Below are 23,232 nucleotides of genomic sequence, written 5' to 3'. Positions count from 1 at the left end.
GGCGGAGACGCCGCCACGCTCCGCTCCCATTGGCGGCGGCGCGCCGCAAGCCTTTCCCCGCTCCCGCTGTTAGGGCGCCCCCTGCAGCGCCGCCTCGGTTTCTGCGCAGAGCGGTTGCCTGGAGCGGCGCTGCTGCCGTGGCCGGACGCGCGTTGATGTGCCGCGGGGGGCTCCATCGCCTCAGCCCGGTGTGTGACGGCCGTGCTGTGCCTTCCCCCAGCGGTAACGTGGCCTCAGGAACCAGAGGATACCTGCGTGCTTTACAGCCCTCGCTGCGGGGTTATGCAGAGAACTCTGCGTTACTACATATAACAAATCAGCCTGGAAGCTGCTGCCTGCAGTAGTGGACAATGCAGGACCATTGGGTCCACTTGGCACCAGTCAGCAGAAGAAATCCTGTCATTGGGACAATTTAACACATCTGCTGCTGAAATTTAACAGCACACTGGCTGTGCCTTGTTACATTCACCAAGGGGAATCCTGGGAAAACCTTTAAAGAAACTGAAAACGTTCATAGCTTTCCCTTCCCTTGTTGCCTGCTGCCTTGCGACCCCTCCAGCTGTGGAGCAGCTCATCCCTCACCCTGGCTACCTGCTCCCTCCTCTCGGTCCCTCCGAGCTGCTGCCTGCTTTTTTTTCTGTCTCCCATACCCCAAATCACACAGTTTGTGGCACGGTTCATAGTCATTTACCACTGCTCCCCGCTCCCACTGCTTCTGGGGTGTCTCTAAGCGGTCGAATTATGGGCGAGTTCCCTGGGCGGGGGGGTTCGCTTGCTGCCTTCACTTAGCTTTACCCTCCGGGCACAGCACCCTCCCTGCGCCACAGGCTCCCGCTCCTCCGGCCGCCCCCGAGCTCCGTGCCCGGCCCCAGCACAGGGAGAGCGGCCCGGCTGCCCGGGGCTGCCCAAGATGGCGGGGGGGCGCCCCAAGGTGGCGAGCGGGGTCGGGGGGGGGCGCCCAAGATGGCGGGCGGGGTCGGGGGGGCGCCCAAGATGGCGGGCGCCCAAGATGGCGGGCTGGGGCGGTGGGGACTGGTGCACGACCCCCTTCACGGGCCCCGGCGAGCGGGCCCGTCCGCCCTGCCCTGCCCGCTGGCCGGGGCGGAGGCCAGGCAGCACCGCCTCCCCGGGGCGGGCGGCTCCGGCGGCGGCACACGGCCATGCGGCTGCCCGGCGGGACGCTGCCGGCCCCCTTCTTCCTCGCCCTTTGCGTCTGGAGGCTGGTGCCGCGCCGGGAGGCCGCAGGTAGCGGGGCTGAGGGGAGGGGGCAGCCAGCGCCGGGGCGGCCCTCAACGCCCCTCGTACCTCCGCCCGCCGCGCTCCTGAGGGGAGCCCCCCAGCCGGCCCTCGTGCTGGTTCCTTTTCTTTAAAAGTACAATTTTTGTGTCGAAAGTAGCCAGATTCCCTTGGGAAACGAGGCGGGCAGGCGCCGAGGGGCTGCTGGGTGAGGGGGCTGCTGTGGACCCTGGCGTTGGCTGTGGGGTGCGGGTGCCATTTGGGGGGGGAAGGGCAAGCAGGACAGGCCAGAGGGGGACACCGGCCCTCGTGTCATCATCCTCGGTGGCCGCTGTGACATGGGGGCGGCTCTGGACTCCCGGTTGTGTGCTGGGCCCCCGGTTGGGTGCTGGGCCCCCAGTTCAGTGCTGGGCCCCAGTTCAGTGCTGGGCCCCAGTTGGGTGCTGGGCCCCCAGTTCGGTGCTGGGCCCCCGGTGCGGTGCGGGATGGGGCTGCGTGGGCCAGTGCTCCAGCAAGCGAGTGACTTTGTGTTTGACTCTGTAAATTATTAAGCGATCGATAAGAAGCTGCCTTCTGTGTAACTATGCAAATTATTAAGTTGATGCTTGCAAATTGTTTGCACCTCATCTATAAGGTGCCCCTAAGGCCATCCGAAGAAGACACCAAGAAGATAAAGAGGAAACAAACTGGTCCTCGTCAGCTGTCGTGTGCGCTGCTGCCCCGAACAACTGCACACAAGCGGGACAAAAGTTCGTAAAGAGGAAGACGTCCAGCCTTCATCAAAAAGAACCCCACAGAAGACCACCAAGATGTAGCACACAAGTGCCAAGAAGGCATTCCTTTATTTTGAATAAAACACTGCCCACTCTCGGATAGTTAATGAATACATAAAAACGTGTTATGGATATGTGTAAGATGAGTGTATGAAGCAGGAGTCAGGAAAGAGACAGAAAAGGAGCGTGTTTGGAGGAAATACCCCCATACACCCAGCCCTGAATAAAATCCCTGCTTGATAGTCATACGACCGCTGAGTTCTTTGCGAGATTTCTGGGCTTCACTGTGACCCACTGTGGTTTGGGCTCCTACACTGCTCTGGCTCCTCAGTCACTCGTTTGTTGCCCTCCTTTCTCAGCAGAAATAGCCCATCCTTGCTTTCCTGTTGAGCCTCTTCTTGACTGTGTGTCTGCACTGAATGTTTTCAGTTGCCAAATACCTCTTGGGAGATCCTTGGACAGCAGCCCCCCTAACAAGCCCCAGAGGGCTGGTCTGTATCAGATGTGCAGGGCATTGCTGGCAGAAGAGGGCTTTACCCGTTCCCTACATCCCTGACACTGCCCCTTCTGTTTTGCAGGAACAGAAGAAGTGGTCTTCGGAAAGGTTGGAGGAAGCGTCCTCCTTTTATGCCGAAATGTCTCCAAAGAAGCAACCGAGGTGGTCTGGTTTCAAGGGGATCCGCACTCTTTCCCCCCGCTCTTCTCCTCGAGGGTCGCCTTCCCACCAGACATCCGTTTCTCCCTGGTTGACAACAGCGCTCTCAGCATCACAGAGCTGCGCCTGCAGGATGAAGGCAACTACACTTGTAGGGAGGTGCTGAACAAGACGGACCACGAGCACAGAGTCCAGCTCCTAGTAGGCAGTAAGTCTGTCTCACATCTGTGAATTTCCTCCCCACAGTCTCACAGGTCCCCAGATTCATCTGGCACTGGTGGAAAAATTATGTGGAAAAGGGCAGGGTGGCCGTAACGTGCAAAATCTGTGAGCGGGCTGGTACTACTCAATTATGCATGCACTCACAAGCTCCCAGAGACATGTCTAAATGGTCTGTCGAGGCTCAGTTGTGTGCAGTGCAGAGGACAAAATGCCAGCTGTTAAGTCCTTGCTGTGTCTCTTCCGTTCTTCTTCACTGGTGATGATAAACCAGGTTTTTTGACAAATCTTTTGTATCCTGTAGCTGTTCCAGGGTGGCCCTTTGCCTTAGAATCCGGCTGACTTGAGCCTTCCTAAATCTTAGGATTTATGGAGGCTGCTGCTCACCATCTTTTTTTCCCTCAGTTGAAATAAGTGTTTGAAATATATGAGCTGGGCCGTTCCTTGTTGCCATCCTTTCGGTGTGAGAGCGGAGGGTCCTCAGCTGGTCAGTTGTCTGTGCTGAGTCTTACTTACAGTGCAGCCTTCTGATCTTGATGGAAAGGCCGCATTCCTCAAATTTACTGCTGGGAGCCCTGTCCTGAGAGATTCTGTTAAGCAGCACAGGCCATTTTTTCAGCCTTGTTACCTGTTGTGTCTTTTGGTGCCCTTTCGCATTTCCATCTCTATTTCATTAATTCATTCTCTTAGAAATCTTCACAGCACGGGTGGAAGATTAGGCTGGAGAGCCACTCAAGTCAACTACTTTGCACACCACTGGTGCAGGTCCTTTCTGCTTCTGCCAGGGAACCATTATCTTGCCTGGATGCCTTGTCTCCTGTGGGAACAGCCCTCTCCGGATTAGCAGGGAGCACAGCTCCTGTGGCCGGTACCACTCTTGGTGCCTTCACCAACTCAAATCACATGTGACGAAGGCTCTGGCCCCTCACACCTGGGCTGTGACCTCCTGTCCTTTACACCAGCCAAGCCCATGTTATAGGGTTGAGGAGGTACTGCTGCCAGTTTGCCTCTTTCACGCACACTGTGCTCTGTCGGTTCCTTGTTTTCTTGCTGGATCTTTCCGTCAGCACCTGCCATGCATAAGACCTGTTTTCTGTTTGCATTCAGGGTGTTCCTTCCTTCTTGGTGTTTGGTGGAAGATGTGTATTGTAAAAGTTATACCTGTTCTGTAAAGATTCAATCTCTGAAAGTTCGCATGAATAAAAATTCCCTGCCTGGGGCAGGGAACCTGCAGATAGGGTTTGGAGGGTCACAGAGGGCTGGAGTGAAGGAATTGAACCTGAAACTGCTGCAGAGAATATATGTGTAGGTATGGGGCTTGGGAGGGGGGAGCCCTAAATCTGGAGCACTGGTGCAAAACATTCAGGAGCAAAAGGTATCCATGGCATGCCAAGTGTTGGTGCCGCAGTCTGAACTTCATTAGTTAGCATGGAATTAATGTGTCAGTTAATTTCCCAAGGGTACAAAGGTGAGATGGGACACTGATGTGCCCTTAAATAGGTGAGAGGAGTATTTCTGGTGGTGCTTTAGATCCGCAGAAGCAGCATCAGGAAAGGCCAGAAGTTGAAGCTTCTCAAACTCAGAGCAGAAGCACAGGCCCTGCAGTGCTGGTACTGGAACAATTTAGCCTGGGCTGGAGTGAACATCTTGGATACAGACTTGGCACCGCTATAAAAGAGCCACCCAGGTTCTGTAGGCTTCATGTGGAAGTTACCAGTTGACAATCTTCAACCCATCTCATGGTTTATACTGAGAAGTTCTCTTTTTGCTAAAAACTGCATTTTAAAAACCCACAAGCTGTAGAGTAAACATCCTAGCAACATAAAGGTGTGGCCCTGCCTCGAGGTGCTGTTCTGTGTTTGGTTTGGGTGGGAAGCTCGTGGTGTGAAGGAAACACCGACTGCAGAGCTCCAAGGGATTCCTTGGTATGTTTGTGTGCAGTTTGATGTAAGTGGCTCTTCCATGGGCATGAGGTCCTTTTTGCTGGTGTTCTGTGAGGGGGTTTTCATTGGGGGGTGTGTGTGTGTGTGTGGAGATTTTTAGGGTTTTGGTTTGTTACCGTTTAAGGAACAGATCTCTGTTAGCATTTAGACAGAAGCGTAGAGTTATACTGGGAGAGCCTGGGAGTTCAGGATGTAAAGCTGATGGCTTCAGGAGGCAGGTTCCTGGAACCACAGAAGAGAAGGTGCAGCTCTGTGGCTGGATGTCCTGGAAGGGCTGTGTCCACCTCTTGACACAGGGTAGTTTCTGGTGACTCAGGCTGACAGGTTGCTGTAACGAACCACAGCCAGGATTTGGGATCAGTTATGAGACCTCCCCAGAGCTGGGACGGAGGAAGCAGTGTAGGGAACTTTCCTGCCAGACCTGGATGGTTTCAAAGATCATAGGAGATGTGTGTATGTAGTTCCTGGAAAGCCAAGCCCTAAGGAGGTATGTTCTTGTAGCTCACATGGGGTTTTACCACAATAGTTTCTTTTTTTAACTCATGTCATTATTTTGCTCCGCAAAATAAACATCAGGCATCCCTCTGACACCGCTTGTGGGGGGCTTGCTTTGGCAGTGTCTGATCTCTCTGTGGGGTCTTGTTCAGCACTGGATTAAGCAAGTCAGCCACAGTGGCACAGTGTGTTAATTCAGCCTGGATCAGAGTCCAGGATCCCTATGGCTGCTAAACAAACCCGTGCGTATCTGCGCACGTGTGTGTGTGAAAACACAGCTGATGGCAGAGAGGCAGGAACTCATAACTGCCCGGAACGTGAGCCCTGCTCTGCCCGAAGGGGTTGGTTGCCCTTGGGTTTCTGTTAGCTTCTGACCGGCTCCTGGCACCCTGTAGTTGTTTCTGTACTGAGATAACATAGCCATGGTGGTTATGGAGTGGCCCTGGCACGAGGCCAGCGGTGACTTACGCTGCCTCTGTTCTTTGCTGGAGTTTGTCCCCATCGTGCAGCTTGGTGCGGACACAGCGTGTGGTGCCTGGCCGAGTAGAATTGTCTGGCCCCACATGGCAGTGACAGTGGTGGTGGGAAGGAGCGGAGCACACCAAGGTTTGGCTTCAGTGGCACGTGTCTGTGGGCCTGACCCTGCGAGCTGGAGTCACCAGGACTCCCTGTGGGCAGAGCGTCTTGTATGCAAGGAATAGCTTCCTCCTCAGTGTGCTGGGCTTGCTGGGGAAGTGCTCCAGCTTTGAGCTGGTGGCTCTAAGAAGCTAGTTACTTGTCCCTGGGCAAGAGCTCTGATGCTTTCCGTGTTCCCTTGGGAAATCCAAGTGCTTGGATCAGTGATGGGGAGAGGCAGAGCCTTGTTCTCAAGCAGTGTGAATCGGTGTCACCCCTTGTAGCTGTGGCATCAGGACCAAGGGCAGCATGGAGATTTTGTTCTCCCACTGCATTTTTAGCTGCTTATCCCATCTCCGCTGGATAAACCTGTGGCAATAACATTTTGCCTCCCTGTGCGTTGGTCCCTCAAGGCTCGGCTGTGGTGGCTGTGGCAGCCCCCTGCTTGGTCGCTGTGGCTGTCACTCAGTTGTGCTCCCCTGGGGCTGTGGGAGACAGGTAAGGGAGCAAGATAAGCAGGGAAACCGGGAAGATTTTCAAGAGGAATGGTGGCAAACATGAGCACTTGTGGGGGGGTTCCAACCCTGAGACACGGAGAGCTGTAGCCTGGAAGTGTTTCTGACCATGTGCTGTTCTGGCTGATAGATCCGCCGCAGTCAACCCCAAAATGCTGGGCTGAGACCTCCTCGTCAGGGCTGATGCTGCAGCTGTTTTGCAGCTGGCCTGGGGGGTATCCCCACCCCACCCTGCACTGGAGAGAAGAGGGGCAAAATCTGGAGAACTCAAGCTGGGTCATCAGCTCCACAAGCTCCTCGGACACCCATGTGGAAACGCTGAACAGCTCCCACCTCTCCCACCGCAAAGTATTCAAGTGTGTTGGGAGCCATATCGTCAAGCAGGAGGAGCCTGCATGCACTGTGGAGATAAGTGAGTTGGCTTGCCTGCCTTATTAACTACTAATGAGCCTGCTAATGGTGGGGCAGACAGGTACCCTGGTCATTCTCTGCCCTCCAGAGCATTAAAGCAGTGGTCAGGCAAGCCACGGGTGCTTGCCGCAGGGGGAGATGCTAACAGGGCAGCCTGGCAGGGTTTCGCTGGCGTAGAGGTGCCTGCACCTCTGCAGGCCACAAGGCACAGAAGTCCGGCAGCTGAGATCCACTGCAGCATAGTTGCAGGTGAGTTGTGTCTGGGGTTCATCTTCAGGGGCCGACAAATCTCCTCACACCTGGCTTCTCACCTGCGTGAGCCCTCATGCCTGTGTTAGAGTGAGAGGTGGTTTTAGTGCCTTGCTCAGCTTGAGATTAAGTTTGGAAGGGCTGGGTTTATAGGAGAAGGGTCGTGCGTGCCCCCAGACCCCCTTCAGGCATCTGAGGGATCTGACAGAAGTGGCTTTTGGAAACCTGAGCTGCGTTTATCCTCCAAGGGTTGTCAGGGCTACACAAGAGCTCCGCTGATCCCAAGGAAGATTACTGGGCTGCCTTTGTCCTCTCTGCCGTCTTCCCGCTGACTACCCTCCAGCCGTTCTTCCCTGGGGATATAAAGACAGGTGTCAAAAAAGGGACTGAGCAATGTGAAGGTTGCTCAGATCACTCCTTGGAAGGCTGCTAAGTCTTCTGAGTGAGCTGAATGCCAAATCCACAGTGCTCAAGTCCCAGACTCCTGTCTGACTTCCTTCTGTTAATGATTATTAATCAGTCAGGTGGCTGATTGCTTGTTATGTTGAACTCCTCCATTCCCTCCTTGACTCTTTCTTTATTCTTTCTTTCTTTTTTTCCACTTGGGCTGTTCAGAAATCCCTTCACTGGAATCGGAGCCCCCGAAGACCTGCTTTGTGGGTGACAATGTGACCTTAACATGCCGTGTGACCGAGAGCACCCCAGCAGCAAGGCTCACCTGGCTGCGGGGCATCACCCAGCCAGAGGTGGAGATCCAGCCTGGAGGGAGGTACCTCATCACCCAGGAGGGCAACGTGTCCCGGCTCACCATCCGGAACTGCTCCCAGGGCACCGACGGGGGCTGTTACATCTGCAAGGCACAGAACCCCGTGGGGCTGAGGGAGCTATTCGTCTGCCTGACGGTGAAGCGTGAGTGGGGCTGCCTGGGGTTGCTGTGGCAGGGATTGAGGAGTGGGGACACACCTCACTGGGGCTATTGGCGAGCCCGCGAGGAGCTCTGTTTGCCACTAAGAGCCCTCTTTGCCTGTTGATGCTTTCCGTACTCTTACAGCAAGCACAGATGCAGGACTGGGTCCCTTTGGCCCAGGGTGAAAAGGCCTGATTCTCCTCACCTCAGCGCAGTGGGCCTGAGAGAGGTGCATCCTTGGTCCTTCCGGGGGGTTGTGAGCACAGAGGAGCACCTCTGCAGGCCACGCTGCTCAAGGTGCCGTGGGCAGGGGTTGATACGCTTCCACTAAATGCACGTAGCCACAAAAACAGGGGCCTTGCTCTGGTACTTTCTGTATCGATGAAGCATGAGCGCCTGAAACCCTCACCCCTTGTGCTGGTGAGACTGTTGCAGCGATGGGAAATGGCAGCTGAGACAGCACCAGGACCTGCTCTATTACTTGCTCTGCGAATTCCTCATCCGTCCATGTCCTGGTGACAAGCTGGCCTCCTGTGTCTCCTCTCCACAGAACCAGAGAACATCGTTGGGGTCGTGGGTGCAGTGGTGGTCCTGTCCCTGCTGGCTATTCTCACCGTCACCGGGGTCGTCCTGTACTACAATCCCCTCCTGTGCCTGAGAGGTAGGAGCTCTCCTCTGCGCAAGCCAGGGAGGGGGTTACTCCTTCCTGGGGTGGCCTGGTTTTATCCCTAACCTGCTTGTCCATTCTGGTGTGCTGGAGTCAGCCGCTGATGGTCACCGCAGCCCTTGGGCCTCATCCTGCTCCTGGTGAAAACCCTGTCAGCCCTGGAGGCAGATGGGTTGGGAACACAAGGCTCTTCCCCAGCTGCGTGCTTCAGGCACCTTCCCCTCGTCTCCTCCAGGGAGCTGTACTGTGATGGGCTTCTCCGTGTGACCTCCCTGATGCTCTTGTCGCATATGTGGGCAGGTCACCTTCGCCTCTGTGCTTCTGCCTGTGGCTGCCAGAGACCATCCCGCTGCAGGCAGGATTGACAGGGTAAAACCAGCAGCACTGCCCGAGGGACTGCAGCAGGACTGGTTTCTGACGCTGTCTTTCCCTTCCCTTCTCTCCCATTCAGGTGCTGCATTCAGGTGAGCTGATTTTCCGCAGCCCAGTCCCACCTGGCCTCACTAGTGTGTCTCCTGGCAGGGATGATCTGGTAGGGTCAGGAATCCGCCTCTGAGGCAGGAGCTGTCCCCAGAGCAAAGCTGTTCTTCCCTGGGGGCTGTGCCTCCCACGGGAAGGGAACGGTGCCGCTGGGTGAGACTTGGCGTGGCTGCGGGAGCAGGAGGTGGAGGGGAGAGAGGGGAGCACTTGGGCAGAGCAGGGGTGGCATCCCTTTGGGGTTGTGCAGGGTCGGTGCTGGCAAGGCTCCCGGTAGCGTGGGAGTTGCCGCTCCTCGGTGCGGGTGAGCCCAAAGACTTTGAGCAAATAGAAACAGCGATCTGCAGCTGCTCTGCGCGGGTGGTTTCACCGTGTCCTTCCCCTCTCAGGTGGGATGTCTGGTAGCTGCACACGAACAAGTGCCGCCTTGGGGTTCAGGTGCACCAGATTTCTTCTCTGCTTGCTGCTCACACCACTCCTGGCCCTGCTCCTTTCCCTTGCCCCTGTTCCCACGGCTGCGGGGCTGCGGCATGGGAAGACTTTTCTGAGTGCCTTTGCTCCCCATCTGTGCGGGAGGGGGCAATAACTCCGCTCAGGAGGGGCTCACGCACTTTGGTGCGTGAATATTTGTGGTTTGAGGACTTCAGAAGACAAACGGGAAGCAGTGCTTAATGCCGTTGGTGGTGTTGCTGCCAGCAGGGTCTGAAACCAGCTGTTCTTTGAACATAGCTGGTGTGGGATTGGAAGAGTCCATCAAAGCTGGTCATTTTGGTGTAGAAGGTTGTCAAAGCCAGGGGAGGCACCGGCTGGAGGGAGGGGTGAGGACAGGCTGCCCTCAGCCTCTCAGTGCCTACCTCCCCTTGCTCTGCTCTTCACAGGAATCAAGACTCAGGTGATGTGCTAGTGCTGGTGGACTCGGAAGACGATGATGAGGGGAGGGGGGAAGAGGAGACCATGAGCAGCTCCACCAAGCATGAGGCGCTGGCACTGGTCAATGGGAACAGCGCCCAGACCGCTTACCTCAGCCGCCTGACAGAAGGTGAGCCCTGGTACCCGCCTGCTGGCAGAGTTCTGGGGTGGGAGCCGCCTGCTCTTCTGCCAAGCTGCAGGTCTTCCAGGAGCAGCTGCTGGGGCAGGAAGAATTCCTGTTGTCTGGCTTGTCGGCTTTTGCTGAGGTGCCGCTGCTCTATGCCCTGCGTAGGTGACGATGGCGAGCAGCACAGCAAGGTGCCTCCGCAGGAAGCGAGGGGAGAGGAGATGTGAGGCTCGTGGTTCCATCCCTTCTTGCAGAAGCACACAGCACCCGGCTGGGCGCCAGCATCGAGCCCGTCCTCACTGCAGCGGGGCTGGGCGCAGGCCCGTAGCATCCTGCAGCGGGCTGGTTCGGTCAGAGATCCCCTCTTCTTTCTCCACTCTCCCCCAGCTTTCACCCTGCCCTTTCCCAGCCACACTTCTCCATTTCTTCTCTCCTCTTTTCATGTTCCTCTTTGTCTCAGGTGTCCTTTTTAAACAGGGTTATGCCCAGCGCAGGCAGAGACTGGGAGGTGGGTCCCAGTAGCCTGCTTTGATGCCTGTGACAGACTGGAATACCAGTATGGGGTTCTGGCTCAGTCACCACGAGCGCTGCTGGGGTTGTGGGGAGCGTGATGGAGAGGATTGCCGCGGGGCCGGGGAGGTCCTGGAATAATGGAAGAGACAACTGGAGCACATGCAGGACATGGGTGATGCTAACTAGGCAGGCTTAATTGTTTTTGTTATAAATATTTTTTCTCCTAGTCCTTCTGAAATACCGCTCCGTGTCTGAGTTGGGAGTTAGTCTGTACCTTGTGGTGTGGTGAGGCTGGAGGCGAGTGTGGGGCTCGGCGAGAGGAGGACAGGGATCGGCTGTGGGAGGTGGGGGGTGGGATGAGAGAGTGCGTAGAGGGTGATGAAGAAGTGAGCGCACACAGGGGATCTGAGTGTGTGTGGAGGGTCCCGGGGGACGTGGCCACACACATGGGGGGAGCAAAGGGGACCTGGCAGCACGCGGAGGGGAAAGGAGGCCCTCCCGGCACCGCGGGCGAAGTGGCAGGGTCTGAGCCGGCCCTGCGCTGCGGGTAGCAGCAGCGCGAGGTGGAGGAGAGCCGAGGAGGTGCGGGAAGGGGCAACCCGAGCACTTGGTGGGACAGTGGTTGGGGCCGGTTGTGCACGGGGGTCCCTGAAGAGGCGTGGAGCCCGAGCGGGGGGTTCGGAGGGGCTGGAGCAGGGTCGGCGGGCTGGGGGGGCTGGAGCGCAGCTGCCGGTGGGACCCACCCGCGGGCTGGCTGTGAGCAGCCTTGGTGCGGGCCCTGCGCCCAGCTCCCCACCCTCGCACACTCAGCACGCTCGGAGCGGTGCCCGGAAAATCCCAGGGAGCTTCGGGAACCTCCGGCTGCTCCTGGCAACGGCGTTGTGCCGCCGCCATCTCGGCTGCCCCGTGTTCCAGCTCCTGGGGCCGGCGGCTCAGCGAGCAGCAGGCGCCAGGTGAGACGGCCTGCGACACGGAGGACGACATGCGTGTGGCTGTCCGGGGTCAGCTGCGGCTGCCGTGAGTGAGATCCCTTCGTGTCCCCCGCAGGACAGGCAGCTGCCCACCCGGCTCCCGTGGCAGGTGCTGGAGGCAAGCGAGGGCTTGGCAAGGGGGCCAGCTCACCCTGTCCCCGCTGGTTCACATTCCCATCGCTGGGTCCCCAGGGTGCCACTGCCGGGGGGGGGTGTCACTGGCTGGGGGCTGGGACCCCAGGCAGGGGGGCTGCGGTGTGTCCCCAGCTGTGGCACCCAGGGAAGGGAGGGCACCCTGGTAAGTGTTGGGGCTCCATCTCCACCCGCACCCCATCCAGAGGTGCCCACACACTTGGGGTGCCCACGTGCTGCCTGGCACGCTCCCAGGTGGCTTCCACGTGGGTCCCCCCGCCAGGAGCTCCCGCTGCCACCCTTGGGAACGGGGAGCTGCAGAGCCTGTTGCCCAGCTGCAGGCTCGGGGGAGGCAGGGGGATTCCCTGGGGTCTAATCAGAAAGCTGAGGTTGTGCCGTGACTTGACCTTCCCTGGGACACTGCAGTGGCACTGGGGGTCTCGCAGTGGGGGGGAGGCTGAAGCAGGAGGGATGGTCAGCAGCAAGGCGGGGGTCAGTAACCTGGGTGCGAGTAGGGATAGCCCTGGCTGGTCACTGACAACCCCTGCGTGCGTGGGAGAGCAGGCAAGGCTCCCGTGCCGAGCCCTGGCAAGCAGCGGTGGTCCCTGGGGGGTCCTGGTCACGCCACAGCAGTGGGTGCTTCCACCTGGGCGCTCCCCACCGGACCACGGTGAGCTCCGTGCAACCTGTGGCAGGATGGTGCCAGCGTGGGATGGTGCCACGCTGCTGCCCTCCACACGCTTGCTGCTGAAGAGGCGGGAGGTGGCAGAGGTGGAGCGGGCACTGCAGAGCCAGCGGGAGGTAAGGGCGGCCCCCAGCCCCTCCACGTGCCCCCTCCCTGGGGGCTGCAGCCTGGCCGTTCGCAGGCTGGCACCCATCCTGCCTTGGGTGCACCGGCATGGGGCGATGCTCTCAGCGCCTGGCAGTCCCACAGGCGTTTCAGCAGAGAATGGAGCGCCTGGCGCAGCGCTGGCAGCAGCTGAGCCAGAGGGAAGAGCAGTTCCGGGATGTCGTCCTTGAATTCGACGAAGTCCTCAAGGTGCCAGGGTAGGGGCCGGGGCTGGGCTGGCCGCGGGGGCCCCGCTGACCGTGTCCCCGCACCGCAGGCTTCGGCGGCGAGGCAGGAGCGGTTGCTGCGGCGGGCAGATGAGGAGCGGGCACAGGCGGCAGGGCAGGGTGCCAAGGCCACCCGCCTGCGCCGGGAGCTTGCGGGGCTGCTGCGGCGCAGGGAGCGCCTGGCCCAGCGCCTGCGGAGCCTCCGCGGCTTCGGTGAATATCTGCAGGGTGTGCTGCCCTCCATGGGGCAGGTGGGTGCAGGGGTCCCTGTGGTGCCAACCTGCATGTCCCCGAGCCCCTTGTGGGGGGTTCAGCCCTGTCCGGAGCAGCCCCCCTACCTCCGCAGCCGCTCAGCCCCCTCCCATTGCCCAGTTCCAGGACGTCCCAGACATGCTGGCCCATTTCGGGGCACTGGCGGGGGTGCGGGCAGCCCTGGCACAACGGGCAGGAGCCAGGTGGGAGCAGCTGGCCCAGCACCGGGCACAGCTCCGCCGGTACCGCGAGGAGGCCAGCAGCAAGCTCCTCTGCACCAACAGTGAGCTGGCCCAGCTCCGCGCACGCCTGGAGGCTGCCCACAGCGACGTGTTCCAGGGGGTAAGGGGGGATGTGGGGTGCCCAAGGACCACCCCAGGGAGAGGGGCAGCAGTACGGGCCCCGAGCGTGCTGCAGAGGGGAGACGCACATCGCGGTGGCAGCGGGAAGCTGGGCTGCGGCCCCTGGGCTGAGCTGGGGGTCCCCATGGGCTCAGCGAGCATCGTCAGCAACTGTGCATGGGGGGATACGCAGCTGGGACCCCCGGGTCCCCCTGTCCCAGCCGGGGGATGTGCAGGGGACATGGGGCAGTGGCTGAGGTGGGGCAGGGATGGGGCTAGGGCTCTCTGCCACTGTCTCCCAGGAGTCCTGCTGGGCCCACATCCAGAGCACGGCCGCCCAGAAGACCCTGCTGCTGGGGCAAGTCAAGCTGGCAGTGCTGCACCTCTTCCAGCTCGCCACCGCACGGCTCAGCATCGGCACAGATGTGGCCCTGGAGGACACCGAGGCCCAGCTGGACATGGTCAGCACAGCCCCTTTCCCTGGGCAGCGGGGCTGGGGGACACAAGGGGACACTCACATCCCCGGGTGGCTGTGAGTGGCATCGGGCTCCCATCTCTGCAGGTGCTGCTCTGCATGCAGGACCTGGCCGCCATCTGTGCCGAGCTGCACCCTGGGCAGCCAGCGCCACGTCCCCACTTGCCTGCAGCCCCCCGCATGCCCTAGCTGTGTGACAAGGCTGCCAGGGTGCCCCCAAGCCAGGAACAGCCCCTGGGGACAACTGCCCGCTCCCAGGGCTGGGGAGAGCCTGCCCTGGGCTGCCACAGGACTCGTGGCACCCTCCAGGGTCGGAGGTCACTCCTGGACAAGTCTGGGAACCCCCGCGGTGAGAGGCAACAGGGACGAAATAAACCCCAGCTGCGAACCCGCAGCACCTGCCTGTTCTCGGACTGTGTGTGGGGGTGGCCCAAGGGGGAGGAATTACCCCAGGCACGCCGCTTGCAGCAAGGACAAAGAGGAGTCGGGATGCAAAACCAGCCAAATATTTCATGTCTCCTTCCCCGACACCCAGCCCCGGTGTGGGGCAAGCTGCTGGGCCACGGCCCCCTCCCCTACACCCTCTTCCGCAGCTTGCCCTTCTTGGCGGCTCCCACCCGGCGCCCAAAGGCCATCTGCCGCAGCTCCTGCACCCGCTGCCGGTTCCGGGCCTTCAGGCGCTTCAGCCCCCCGCTCTGCAGGAAGCGGTGCTTGGCCGCCTTCTTGCGCTGCTTCAGGATCTGCTGCTTGTTCTTCAGCTCCGAGCGCACCCTGGGGGCTGGGGGCTGCCCGGACCCTGCAGGGGACGACACAGCCAAGGTCAGGCCAGAGGCCAGAGCGAGGTGGTGGTGGGATGCTATGGGGCTCTGTTGCTCAGTCCAGGTACTCACCGTGCCCACGCCCGTGCTTCCCTCTGAACTGCTCCCTGCCACGGCCATCTTCCTCATCCTCGTCCCGCTCGTCAACCTTGTACTTCTGCTTCCACTTTTCATAGCTGGGCCGGGGTGGGTTAAGGGAATGCGTGGTGACTCCCCATCGCTCAACCCACCGCGGTGTCTGACCAGCCGCCCTCCCCAGGCCACTGCCCTGGCAGGGATCTCCGGGAGAGGGCACACGGTCCAGCCCCGCTCCCCCTCCCCCACAGCCCTTGCCACAGCACAGGCAGGGAGCAGCACCCGCAGGCAGGATACAGGTTGTTCTTGTAGGAGCTGCTGATGTAGCGCCCACTCTCTGTCCGCACCTTCTTCTTGTCCTCCTGGCCCGTCTGTCCGACGAACCGCTTCTTCTTGCGGTCCCTGTGAGAGAGGGGAGGGTGGTGGGACCCCCAGCCCCAGTTCCCCCCTGCAGCCTATGGGCAGGCTCTACTCACCACTTCAGCAGCTGCTTGCTCTTGTTAAGGTTGTGGTTTTCGTCACCCATGAGATCCAGGACGGCTCCAGCTGCCTGCTGCTCAAAGGGGCTGCCCTCAGCGCCCACACTCAGCCTGCAAAGGGCAGGCAATGAGAGCAGCCCCCCGCGCGGGCCGGGACAGGACAGCGGCAGGAGCCCTCCCAGACTCACCCCCTCTCGCTCTCAAAGTCCTTGGGCCGGTAGGGGATGTAGAAGTCCTCGTCCCGCTGCGCCGTCTCCCGTGCCTTTTTCCTGGGGCTGTCTTCTCCCCCTCGGCCCCGTTTTCGCTTTTGGCCCACCACGGTGGAGAACACGTCCTGGAAGGGGACAGTGGAGGGGTTGCGGGAGCCATGTGTCCCCCCCCAGCCCTGCAAGTCACTGCAGCAGCCACAAGCTCTGGCACAGCTTGGGGGCCCCGGTGCTGCCGCTACCCAGCTGAGATGGCCTTGCAGCAGCTGCTGTGTCCACAGCAACCCCCCCAATCCCTGCCCCGTTACCTGAAGGTCTTCCTCCTCTCCTTCTCCTTCTCCCTCCTCGGGCCTGGGGGGGGCTGGGCACAGCCCCTGCCCTTTGAGAGCTGCTGCCCGTTTCTCCTGCTGCCCACGCTGGTACTTCTCAATGAGGGCATGGTCATGGCGCCGCTTCGACCGCATCACGGTGCTGGCCAGCGTCCGGGACGTGGCATTGATCTCAAAGATAGTCTGCGAGCCGCGGTGAGCTGCATGTCCGGCCACACGGACCTTCCCTCCCACCCCAGCCCAGGTGCCTCGTGCTTGAGGAGGGGTCTCAACTCACCGCCTTGGACTTGTAGGTTTTAATGCTGTCCACGAACTTCAGCCTCTCCAGCTCGGTGTCTTCAAAGCGAGCGCCTGGGGAACGCGGGCACGGAGAGGGGTACAGATTAGCTCCTTGGCGAGGGGAATGGGCTCCCCCTCCTCAGTGTCCCCGAGGCACTCACTGAAGAGCGGGTGCATGCCCAGCTGGGACACATCCAGGTCCTTCGCCCTCTTGATGGACTCGGGCGAGGGGCCGGGCCGGGACCGCAGGTACTGCTTGTGGGCGTTGTCAGCGACGCGACGCAGGCTCCGCAGCTCCAGCGAGCCCTCATGGTCCGTCAGCAGCAGGCACTCCTCATCATCCACCAGGCTCTGGGGGACACGGCCCAGGACCCCGTCAGCATCTGCAGTCCGGGAGACACTGTGTCACCCCACTGGCATCCACTCTGGGATCGTGGCAGCAATCCAGGATGTCACAGGGCAGAGCTAACAGCCACAGGGAGCTTGGTGGTGTAACATCAGCATCCCCAATGCATGGGCTGTCAGAGCCCCCAGCACCCCATTTTCCCCAGCTGCACCCCAGTAACGAGGGCATATCGCCCCTCTGGGCGAATGCCAACCACAAGACCACGAATTCCAGCACTTAGCCAAGGGTAAAACCAAGTGGCCATGTAGCCAGTGTCCCAGCTTGGACATGCAGCCACCCTACCGCCTGCCACCAGGCCTGCCTTACCAGCGGGCATCTCCTGAGTGCCAGCCAGGACGAGCGGGCGCCCCAGGAAGAGGTGGAGGTCAAAGACGTAGGGCATCTCATCGGGAGCCACCAGCGAGTAGGCAGTGCCACTCCGGCCAGCTCGGGCCACGCGACCTGGCAAGGAGAGGAGGAGAGTGGGAAATCACCCCAGTGCCAGCCCAGCCTGCCCCCACCTGGGCAGGGACCCACTGGTGCCCCTGGGAGCCCACACACGTGACACTGACCAGGTGGGCATGGTGCCAAGGGGCTGTGGGTGGCCGGGGAAGGGGGCAAAGGGGAGCCCACCATGGCACCTCCCTAAAGGGAAGGCACCAGCCCTGCCCCCAAGGCTCCCCGCAGTCCAGCTGGGAGATCAGGGACATTCCTGACACTACTTTGTCCCCAGCCTGTCTCCTGAGATCAAAACAGAGCGACGTCCTGCCCCAAAAGTATCACCACCAAGCCAGGGGCATCGGTGCCAATCCAGCAGACCACAGGGATGGGAAAGGCAGGGGACAAAGGACAGCCCACTCACACTCTCCCTGTCACCCTGAGGGACCGCCAGGTTGCAAGGGCCCCTGCGCAGGGCACTGGCACCCACCGACGCGATGCAGGAACAGCTTGGCCTTGGCAGGGAAGCTGTAGTTGATGACGTTGTCCAGCATGGGGATGTCGAGCCCACGGGCGGCCAAGTCGGTGACCAGCAGCACCGGGCACTTGCCCTGGGCGAACTTGGCGATGTTGATCTTACGGGCGGTCTGGTCCAGCGAGCTGTAGATGTGTGTGCAGTGGATGCCCTGGGCCGTCAGCAGCTGGGGAGGAGGGAAGAGACATCAGATCCTCCCTGGACATGCACCCTCAGCTCCCAGGGCCCCAAGACCCCAGGGTGTCCATCCAGACCCCCAAATCCCACTGTGCTCCCGCCTCTCTTCAAGGGGCAGGTGGATGCAGCACCTCCATGACCACATACGCCAGGATTTCTCCTTCAATCCAGCGAAACGGAGGCAGAGACTCCAGCAGGGACATGCTCACAGACACAGGCACCACATGGGTCTGGAAAGGGGTCCTAGGCACCCCCCTCAGCCTGCCCTGTCACAGGGGTACACACTGGGCACCCCCAAATGCCACTTGCCTCCTTGAGATACTCTGTGTGGTGCTTGGTAGCCACAAAGACGACTGTTTGGTCCTGGGGCTTCACCACGCTCCGGAGCAGGTGGAGCAGCACGGCTGGTTTGTCGTCCCCACGCACGTGGAAGAAAGCCAGCTGCAAAGGGAGGGCAGAGCTCAGCCCCTCGGCATCACCATGCCAGACACTGCCACCCCTTGTCCCCTCCTCACGAGCCTGGAGCCACTGCAGGGTGGCTTGCAGGGGGCGGGGGACACAAAGCCCGTCTTGAGCCCCCCTGGCCCCTCTCACCTTGAGCTGCTCGCTGAGCTTGGACTCCACATCCAGACGGATCAGCATCGGCTCGGTGAGACCTGTGGGATGCGGTGACATGCAGGACATGGGCTGCACGTGGATGTGCTACTGGGACCTGCCCCACCCACCCATGGCTTGGAGTTGCCCCCTTGGCCCAGCATTAATCCAGCCTGGGTTTGCCAGGCCCGGGCCCAGCAGCTGCAGGAACGTGCCACGTCCCTGTCCCCAGGCTCTTCTCTGGTCCAGTCCCCCCTGGCCACCATCTGTCCCTTGGTCCTTACCAGCCCGGGCAAACTCAACAAGCAGCTTGGGCAGCGTGGCGGAGAAGAGGACGGTCTGGTGGCAGTCAGGGAGCCGGGCAATGATCTCCTGGAGCTGCTCGGCAAAGCCCATCTCGAACAGCCTGCAGGGGAGGGGACAGGGGACATGGGAGTGCCTGCCACCCCCCCCGGGCGCCTCTCTCCCACCATCCCTCACCCCACTTGCAGGGACACTGCCAGCCCCGGGGACCCCCCTGTGCCCCGCTGACCTGTCGGCCTCGTCGAACACCACGTACTCCACGGTGTGCAGCTTCAGTTTCATCTCCACCGCCACGTGCACCAGGCGTCCAGGGGTGGCAATGATTCTGTAGGGACAGAGCTAGTGATGGGACCCGGTGGGGGGGGACACAGCGTCCCCACACCAGCCGGGGTGCAGGCCCCAAATCCGACTCAAAGAAGATCCGATGGAGACCCCCTTGTTCCCCATGTGGAGCACAGGAAGACGCTCCAAGAGAACACCAGGATGTGTCCACCAGTGGTGTCCCCCGATGGTGGGTGGCTCTCGGGGGCCACTTCCCCACCAGGTCCCCTCCTCACGCCCCCACTCACATGTCAGGGTTCTCGTGCAGGGCGGCAAACTGGTCCTCCATCCTGCGAGAGCGGGGAGAGGCTGGGGCGGCACCAGGCAGCAGGCGGCAGCTCAGCCCCTCGCCAGCTTTTGGGGAGGCTTTAGGGAAGCGGGGACCGGTGGGGACATGGGGACAGCTTACTTGTCTCCTCCCAGGATCAGGGCTGTCTTCAAGCCTGTGAACTTGCCCAGCTGTGGGGTGAGAAAGAACCATGTTGGCGGGGGGGGTAAAAGCAAACTCCTTGCCCCCACTGTCCCCATTGTCCCCAACCATCCCCGTTGTCCCCTGTACCTCCTTGGTGAACTTCAGGGTCTGCAGGGCCAGCTCACGGGTGGGTGAGAGGATGAGGGCACGCGCCCCGGCCTGGCTGGGCCCCTTCAGCCGCTCGAACATGGGGATGAGGAAGCAGGCTGTCTTCCCGCTGCCCGTCCGCGCCATCGCCACCACGTCCCGGCCGCGCAGGATGGCGGGGATGCTCTGTGAGACATCATTGTCACCGTCACAGTCCTGCCACCACTGCCCCGGGGTGGGGACCCCCCACTCCCCACGCTCACCTTCCTCTGGATGGGGGTGGGCACCTTGTAGCCCTTCTTCATGATGCCCTTGAAGACGGGGTAGCTGAGGCCTGTGGGGATGGGGACAGGTGAGGGGGCGTGGGCAGGAGGGGACGGTCCCCATCCCAGGGGCAGCTGTCCCCTCCCTGCACGCACCCATGGACTGGAAGCCCCCGGATTTCTTCTTCTTCTGGTTCTGGGCCCGCACCATGGCCCGCGTGTCTGGCTCGGCGTCGGCGCCATCGTCCTCGTCCTCCTTGGCGGCAGGGAAGGCGGGCAGCGGGGCCGTGGGGACCTGGGGACAGCAGGGGGACATGGCTGCGGTGATGGGCATCCCGCGGTGCCAGGGCACTGTGGCTCTGCACTGCCGGACCGGCAGGCAGGGCACCAGCGCTGGGGACTCCCGGTGGCACTGGGGACACCCGCACTGGCCCACTGGCACTGGGGACGCCCGGTGGCACTGGGCACACTGGCTTTGGGGACAGTGGCACACAGGGACTAGTGACACCAGTACCGGGGACACTGGCACATGGGACCAGTCACTGATACCAGGCACAGAAGCACACAGACTGGGGATGCTGGTACGGGGGATACAGGCACATACCGAGGATACCGGGCACAGGGGACACCGGCACATGGGGACCGGGAACACCAGTACCGGGGCACAGGGGACATCAGCACCGGGCGCACTGGGGACACGACACACGGGACCGGGAGCAGCGGTACCGAGGACACCAGCACATGGGAACTGGGCGCACCGGTACCGAGAACACCGACACATGGGGACTGGGCACACCGGTACCGAGGACACCGGCACGGGGGGCACCGGACATGCCGGCGCCAGGCACGGGGGCGCCGGTACCGAGGACACCGGCACACGAAGACTGGGCGCACCAGCACAAAGGACACCGGCACGGGGGCACCGAGCGCACCGAGACCCTCCCCCGCCCCCCCCCCCCGCGTACCGGCGCTCCCTGGGGCTGGCGGCGGGCGCGCGGCGGCGCCATGGCGGCGGCGGAAGCACGCGGCGCGGGCGGGACCGGAAGGGGCGGGGCCGGGGCCTCCCCGCCCCGGGCAGCGCGGGGCCACGCGGGTGGCGGGGATGGGTGACTCCGCTCCCGCAGCCGCTCGGCAGCCCCCGCGGGGCCTCCGCCGGGCACGGGCGTCCTTCGTGGACGAGTCGCTGTTCGGCAGCCCCGCGGGGGCCCGCCCGCCGCCGCCCGGCTTCGCGCCTCCCTGGGCGGCCCGCGGCGGCCCCCGGCCGAGGAGCAGGTGCAGGTGAGCGGCGGCCCCGAGCGCTCCCGCCGGCCCCGCCCGGCCCGCTGTCCCGCCGTCTGGGGGCTCGCTCCGCGTCGGTGCCCCCGGGGGAGCGGCAGCGGGGCGGGGGGCGCGGCGGCCCGGCCCCTCGGTTCCCCCGGCGCGGGCGAGCGCGGCGGCGCTGGGCTGGCCCCGGGTGGCCCTCGGCAGGGCCCGGGGAGCGGCTCAGCGTCCCGCCGGGAGCCGCGGGGCTGCCGTTGCCCGCTCCGGTAACCGCGCGGCTTTCTCTGCTCGCTGCCCCGTGCAGGCCCCGGAGCCACACGCCGTCCTTCTGCGACGAGTCCCTCTTCGGTGCCCGGGCGCCGCGGATGAGGGAAGCAGACGTGGCCAAGCTCCATCCGCTGCTCTGGAGCCCTCCGCCCGCCCCCCAGGACCAGCCCGGCCTGGCCGCCCGCTCCCGGGGGACCCCCCTGAGAGCCGCCCACCCGCCGGCTCCTGCCTCTCCGCCGACAGCAGGCTTCGAGACGGGCCCAACGGGCAAGTCCTGCGGCTGGAAGCGGCCCGAGAGCAATTCTTGCTGCACAGGCCGGGGTGCTCCCGGCAGGGGCCGTGCCCAGTCTCTCTGCTGGCTGAGCACCCCCTCCGACGGGCTCCACCTGGCTTCAGACAACCTCAAGACAGAAAAGTGTAGAAAACGGAGCCCCGCGACAGCCCCCGTGACCCCCCCAGGCCCTCTGATGAGGGGTCGGTCAAAAAGCGTGTCTGGACCCTCTCTGGCCAGCAGCTCCAAGGCAGCGGGTGGCTGCAAACCCAGGCCTCCCTGGAAGTGAAGCCAAATGTCCCTCTGGGCATAAATACAGCCTTAGCCTACCCGAGACATCCCAAGTCCGTGAGGACCCCGGGCCTTTCCATGGCTGGAAACGAAGGACGAGGCTGCTCTGTGCTGGAGGACGAGCCAGTGACCTCCCTGTGCAAGGCTCAACCCTGCAGCACCAGAGCGGGGCAGCCCTGGTGGTAACAGCAGCTTCTGTTGACTGACTGGTGGTTGCCAGATGAAGCAACAAGTTGGGTTCCTCCCGTCCAGGAGGTCCAGCTGGGAAGCCAGAACAGCAGGAAGGAGGACTGCCTACAGTGGGGGTCCAGGGCCTGTCTGGGAGAAGGACCAGGCACAGGTACACCTACAGCTCGGCGGGGTCAGGCAGGGCCGGAGCTCAGCTGGAGCTCCCACACCAGCAAGCAGAGGGTGCTGCCACGGTGGGGGTCCCAGGCGAGGCTGACCAGGGCAGTTAAGGTCTGAGGATCCTGACGGGGACCTCAGTTGATCGCTTCTGGGGAGAGGAGTCCTGCTGACTCCTGCCTGTCGCGTACAATCACAGGGTGGCTCTTGCTTGACGGGACTGCAGGAGATCTCTAGTCCGAGCTCCTGCTGAAGGCAGGTGAGCTGTAGGCTCAGGCAAGGCTGCTCAGGGCTTTCCCAGTCACGTGGTGGAAACCCTTGGGGACAGAGGCCACGCAGCCTCTCTGGCACGTGCTCCAACTGCTTGAGTGTCCTCAGGGTGAAAAGTTTCCCTTTATATCCCATCAGAGCCTTTCAGTTTCAGTCCTCTCATCCTGCTCTGCACCTGAGCACAATGCTTGGCTCAAAATCCTCATAGTCACCTCCTCTTTGCAGGTCTTGGGAGGATGCTCTGGGCCCCCCCTGAAACCATCCCTTCTCCAGGCTGAGCGAGACCCGTTCTCTCAGCCTCTGCGCACAGGATGTGTGCTCCAGCCCTGACCGTCTTGGTGGCTGTCTGCTGGCTTTGCTCCGTTTCATCCATGGTTTAATGGTCTCCTTTGGCAAGGAAGGAGAAGGGAGGATAAGCACAGAGGTGACGAATGGTACTGCCCTGCATCTTGCTGGTGGTGGGATGTCCCCAAGCTGGATGGGGTTTGTGACAGAGAAGGATCTGCCGCAGAGATTTCAGCAGCTTCTGGTGGTGAGGACCTGCGGAGTGGACATGTAATCCTATGGTTTGTATGGAGGGTTGAGGTGCTCTCACAGCAACGCCATGCTCGTCACCAAATAAATGGTCCAAAGCAAATCTGCTGGGGCCTCATGTTTGGTCCATGGGGTGCTGCTGTGCGATCTGGGCACAGCTAGCATCTCTAAAGGTTGTCTGAGCAAAGCAGTTCCTCAATTTTTCCATTCCTGAGGTGGGAAGGAGCAACTTGGCCTGTAGGAATACAGGTAGGGAGACAGACAAAGGAATGGGCCGGGTGATCTGGGGTTTGCA

General features: G+C 61.6%; 4 protein-coding genes across 16 annotated transcripts; 3 read left to right on the top strand and 1 right to left on the bottom strand.

Annotated features, from left to right (window-relative positions):
* The first annotated feature begins 1,075 nt into the window (after window positions 1–1,075).
* VSIG10 (V-set and immunoglobulin domain containing 10) lies at window positions 1,076–10,937 on the top strand. 6 transcript variants are annotated; one of them, XR_005104707.1, is made up of 9 exons: window positions 1,086–1,245; window positions 2,588–2,872; window positions 6,582–6,863; window positions 7,727–8,020; window positions 8,569–8,679; window positions 9,137–9,149; window positions 10,041–10,201; window positions 10,364–10,548; window positions 10,659–10,937. XR_005104707.1 is itself a non-coding variant. In XM_037390660.1 (8 exons), the coding sequence occupies exons 1-8, from the start codon at window positions 1,161–1,163 to the stop codon at window positions 10,423–10,425; spliced, it is 1,293 nt and encodes a 430-aa protein (XP_037246557.1). In that variant the 5' UTR covers window positions 1,086–1,160; the 3' UTR covers window positions 10,426–10,937. The 6 variants fall into 6 exon arrangements, 3 of the variants coding, with proteins under 3 accessions (XP_037246666.1, XP_037246813.1, XP_037246557.1); XR_005104746.1 differs by lacking the exons at window positions 10,364–10,548; window positions 10,659–10,937 and adding an exon at window positions 9,552–9,600 and having other exon boundaries at window positions 1,079–1,245; window positions 9,137–9,217; window positions 10,041–10,118; XM_037390660.1 differs by having other exon boundaries at window positions 10,364–10,937.
* A 118-nt stretch (window positions 10,938–11,055) lies between these two features.
* Window positions 11,056–14,332, top strand: CFAP73 (cilia and flagella associated protein 73). 8 transcript variants are annotated; one of them, XM_037391302.1, is made up of 7 exons: window positions 11,056–11,728; window positions 12,510–12,615; window positions 12,749–12,853; window positions 12,921–13,121; window positions 13,243–13,464; window positions 13,766–13,924; window positions 14,026–14,332. In XM_037391302.1, exons 1-7 carry the CDS (start codon window positions 11,694–11,696, stop codon window positions 14,125–14,127), a joined length of 930 nt encoding a protein of 309 aa, XP_037247199.1. In that variant the 5' UTR covers window positions 11,056–11,693; the 3' UTR covers window positions 14,128–14,332. The 8 variants fall into 8 exon arrangements, with proteins under 8 accessions (XP_037247199.1, XP_037247356.1, XP_037247113.1 ...); XM_037391459.1 differs by having other exon boundaries at window positions 11,056–11,791; XM_037391645.1 differs by having other exon boundaries at window positions 11,669–11,791; window positions 12,741–12,853.
* A 90-nt stretch (window positions 14,333–14,422) lies between these two features.
* Window positions 14,423–20,707, bottom strand: DDX54 (DEAD-box helicase 54). Its single transcript, XM_037390533.1, has 20 exons — window positions 20,665–20,707; window positions 19,856–19,994; window positions 19,700–19,770; window positions 19,437–19,622; window positions 19,287–19,336; window positions 19,126–19,167; window positions 18,786–18,881; window positions 18,538–18,659; window positions 18,254–18,315; window positions 17,969–18,100; window positions 17,438–17,648; window positions 16,837–16,971; window positions 16,286–16,507; window positions 16,123–16,196; window positions 15,825–16,028; window positions 15,499–15,644; window positions 15,308–15,421; window positions 15,129–15,233; window positions 14,829–14,932; window positions 14,423–14,734 (listed from the first exon to the last, which is right to left on the bottom strand). The coding sequence occupies exons 1-20, from the start codon at window positions 20,704–20,706 to the stop codon at window positions 14,514–14,516; spliced, it is 2,478 nt and encodes an 825-aa protein (XP_037246430.1). The 5' UTR covers window position 20,707; the 3' UTR covers window positions 14,423–14,513.
* A 53-nt stretch (window positions 20,708–20,760) lies between these two features.
* RITA1 (RBPJ interacting and tubulin associated 1) lies at window positions 20,761–23,040 on the top strand. The gene is made up of 3 exons (XM_037391770.1): window positions 20,761–20,977; window positions 21,264–22,128; window positions 22,629–23,040. Exons 1-2 carry the CDS (start codon window positions 20,802–20,804, stop codon window positions 21,784–21,786), a joined length of 699 nt encoding a protein of 232 aa, XP_037247667.1. The 5' UTR covers window positions 20,761–20,801; the 3' UTR covers window positions 21,787–22,128; window positions 22,629–23,040.
* The last annotated feature ends 192 nt before the right edge of the window (window positions 23,041–23,232 follow it).

The sequence above is a fragment of the Falco rusticolus genome, chromosome 1 (genome assembly GCF_015220075.1).
Source record: "Falco rusticolus isolate bFalRus1 chromosome 1, bFalRus1.pri, whole genome shotgun sequence".
NCBI lineage: Eukaryota > Metazoa > Chordata > Aves > Falconiformes > Falconidae > Falco > Falco rusticolus.
Note: the sequence above shows the minus strand (reverse complement) of the source record. Positions and strands in the feature narration are given on the sequence as shown.

What these genes read in the sequence shown, in the direction of transcription:
- VSIG10 (XM_037390660.1), top strand. Translation starts at nt 1,161, where the DNA reads ATGCGGCTGCCCGGCGGGACGCTGCCGGCCCCCTTCTTCCTCGCCCTT. An exon ending in GCCGCGCCGGGAGGCCGCAG is followed by an intron (nt 1,246 to 2,587) that starts GTAGCGGGGCTG and finishes TCTGTTTTGCAG; the next exon opens with GAACAGAAGAAGTGGTCTTC. An exon ending in CCTCAGCCGCCTGACAGAAG is followed by an intron (nt 10,202 to 10,363) that starts GTGAGCCCTGGT and finishes TGCCCTGCGTAG; the next exon opens with GTGACGATGGCGAGCAGCAC.
- CFAP73 (XM_037391045.1), top strand. Translation starts at nt 12,286, where the DNA reads ATGGTCAGCAGCAAGGCGGGGGTCAGTAACCTGGGTGCGAGTAGGGAT. An exon ending in CACTGCAGAGCCAGCGGGAG is followed by an intron (nt 12,616 to 12,748) that starts GTAAGGGCGGCC and finishes GCAGTCCCACAG; the next exon opens with GCGTTTCAGCAGAGAATGGA. An exon ending in CCGAGGCCCAGCTGGACATG is followed by an intron (nt 13,925 to 14,025) that starts GTCAGCACAGCC and finishes CCATCTCTGCAG; the next exon opens with GTGCTGCTCTGCATGCAGGA.
- DDX54 (XM_037390533.1), bottom strand. Translation starts at nt 20,706, where the DNA reads ATGGCGCCGCCGCGCGCCCGCCGCCAGCCCCAGGGAGCGCCG. An exon ending in CTGCACGAGAACCCTGACAT is followed by an intron (nt 18,882 to 19,125) that starts GTGAGTGGGGGC and finishes CTGTCCCTACAG; the next exon opens with AATCATTGCCACCCCTGGAC. An exon ending in GAAGCACGGGCGTGGGCACG is followed by an intron (nt 14,735 to 14,828) that starts GTGAGTACCTGG and finishes CGTCCCCTGCAG; the next exon opens with GGTCCGGGCAGCCCCCAGCC.
- RITA1 (XM_037391770.1), top strand. Translation starts at nt 20,802, where the DNA reads ATGGGTGACTCCGCTCCCGCAGCCGCTCGGCAGCCCCCGCGGGGCCTC. An exon ending in CGGCCGAGGAGCAGGTGCAG is followed by an intron (nt 20,978 to 21,263) that starts GTGAGCGGCGGC and finishes TGCCCCGTGCAG; the next exon opens with GCCCCGGAGCCACACGCCGT.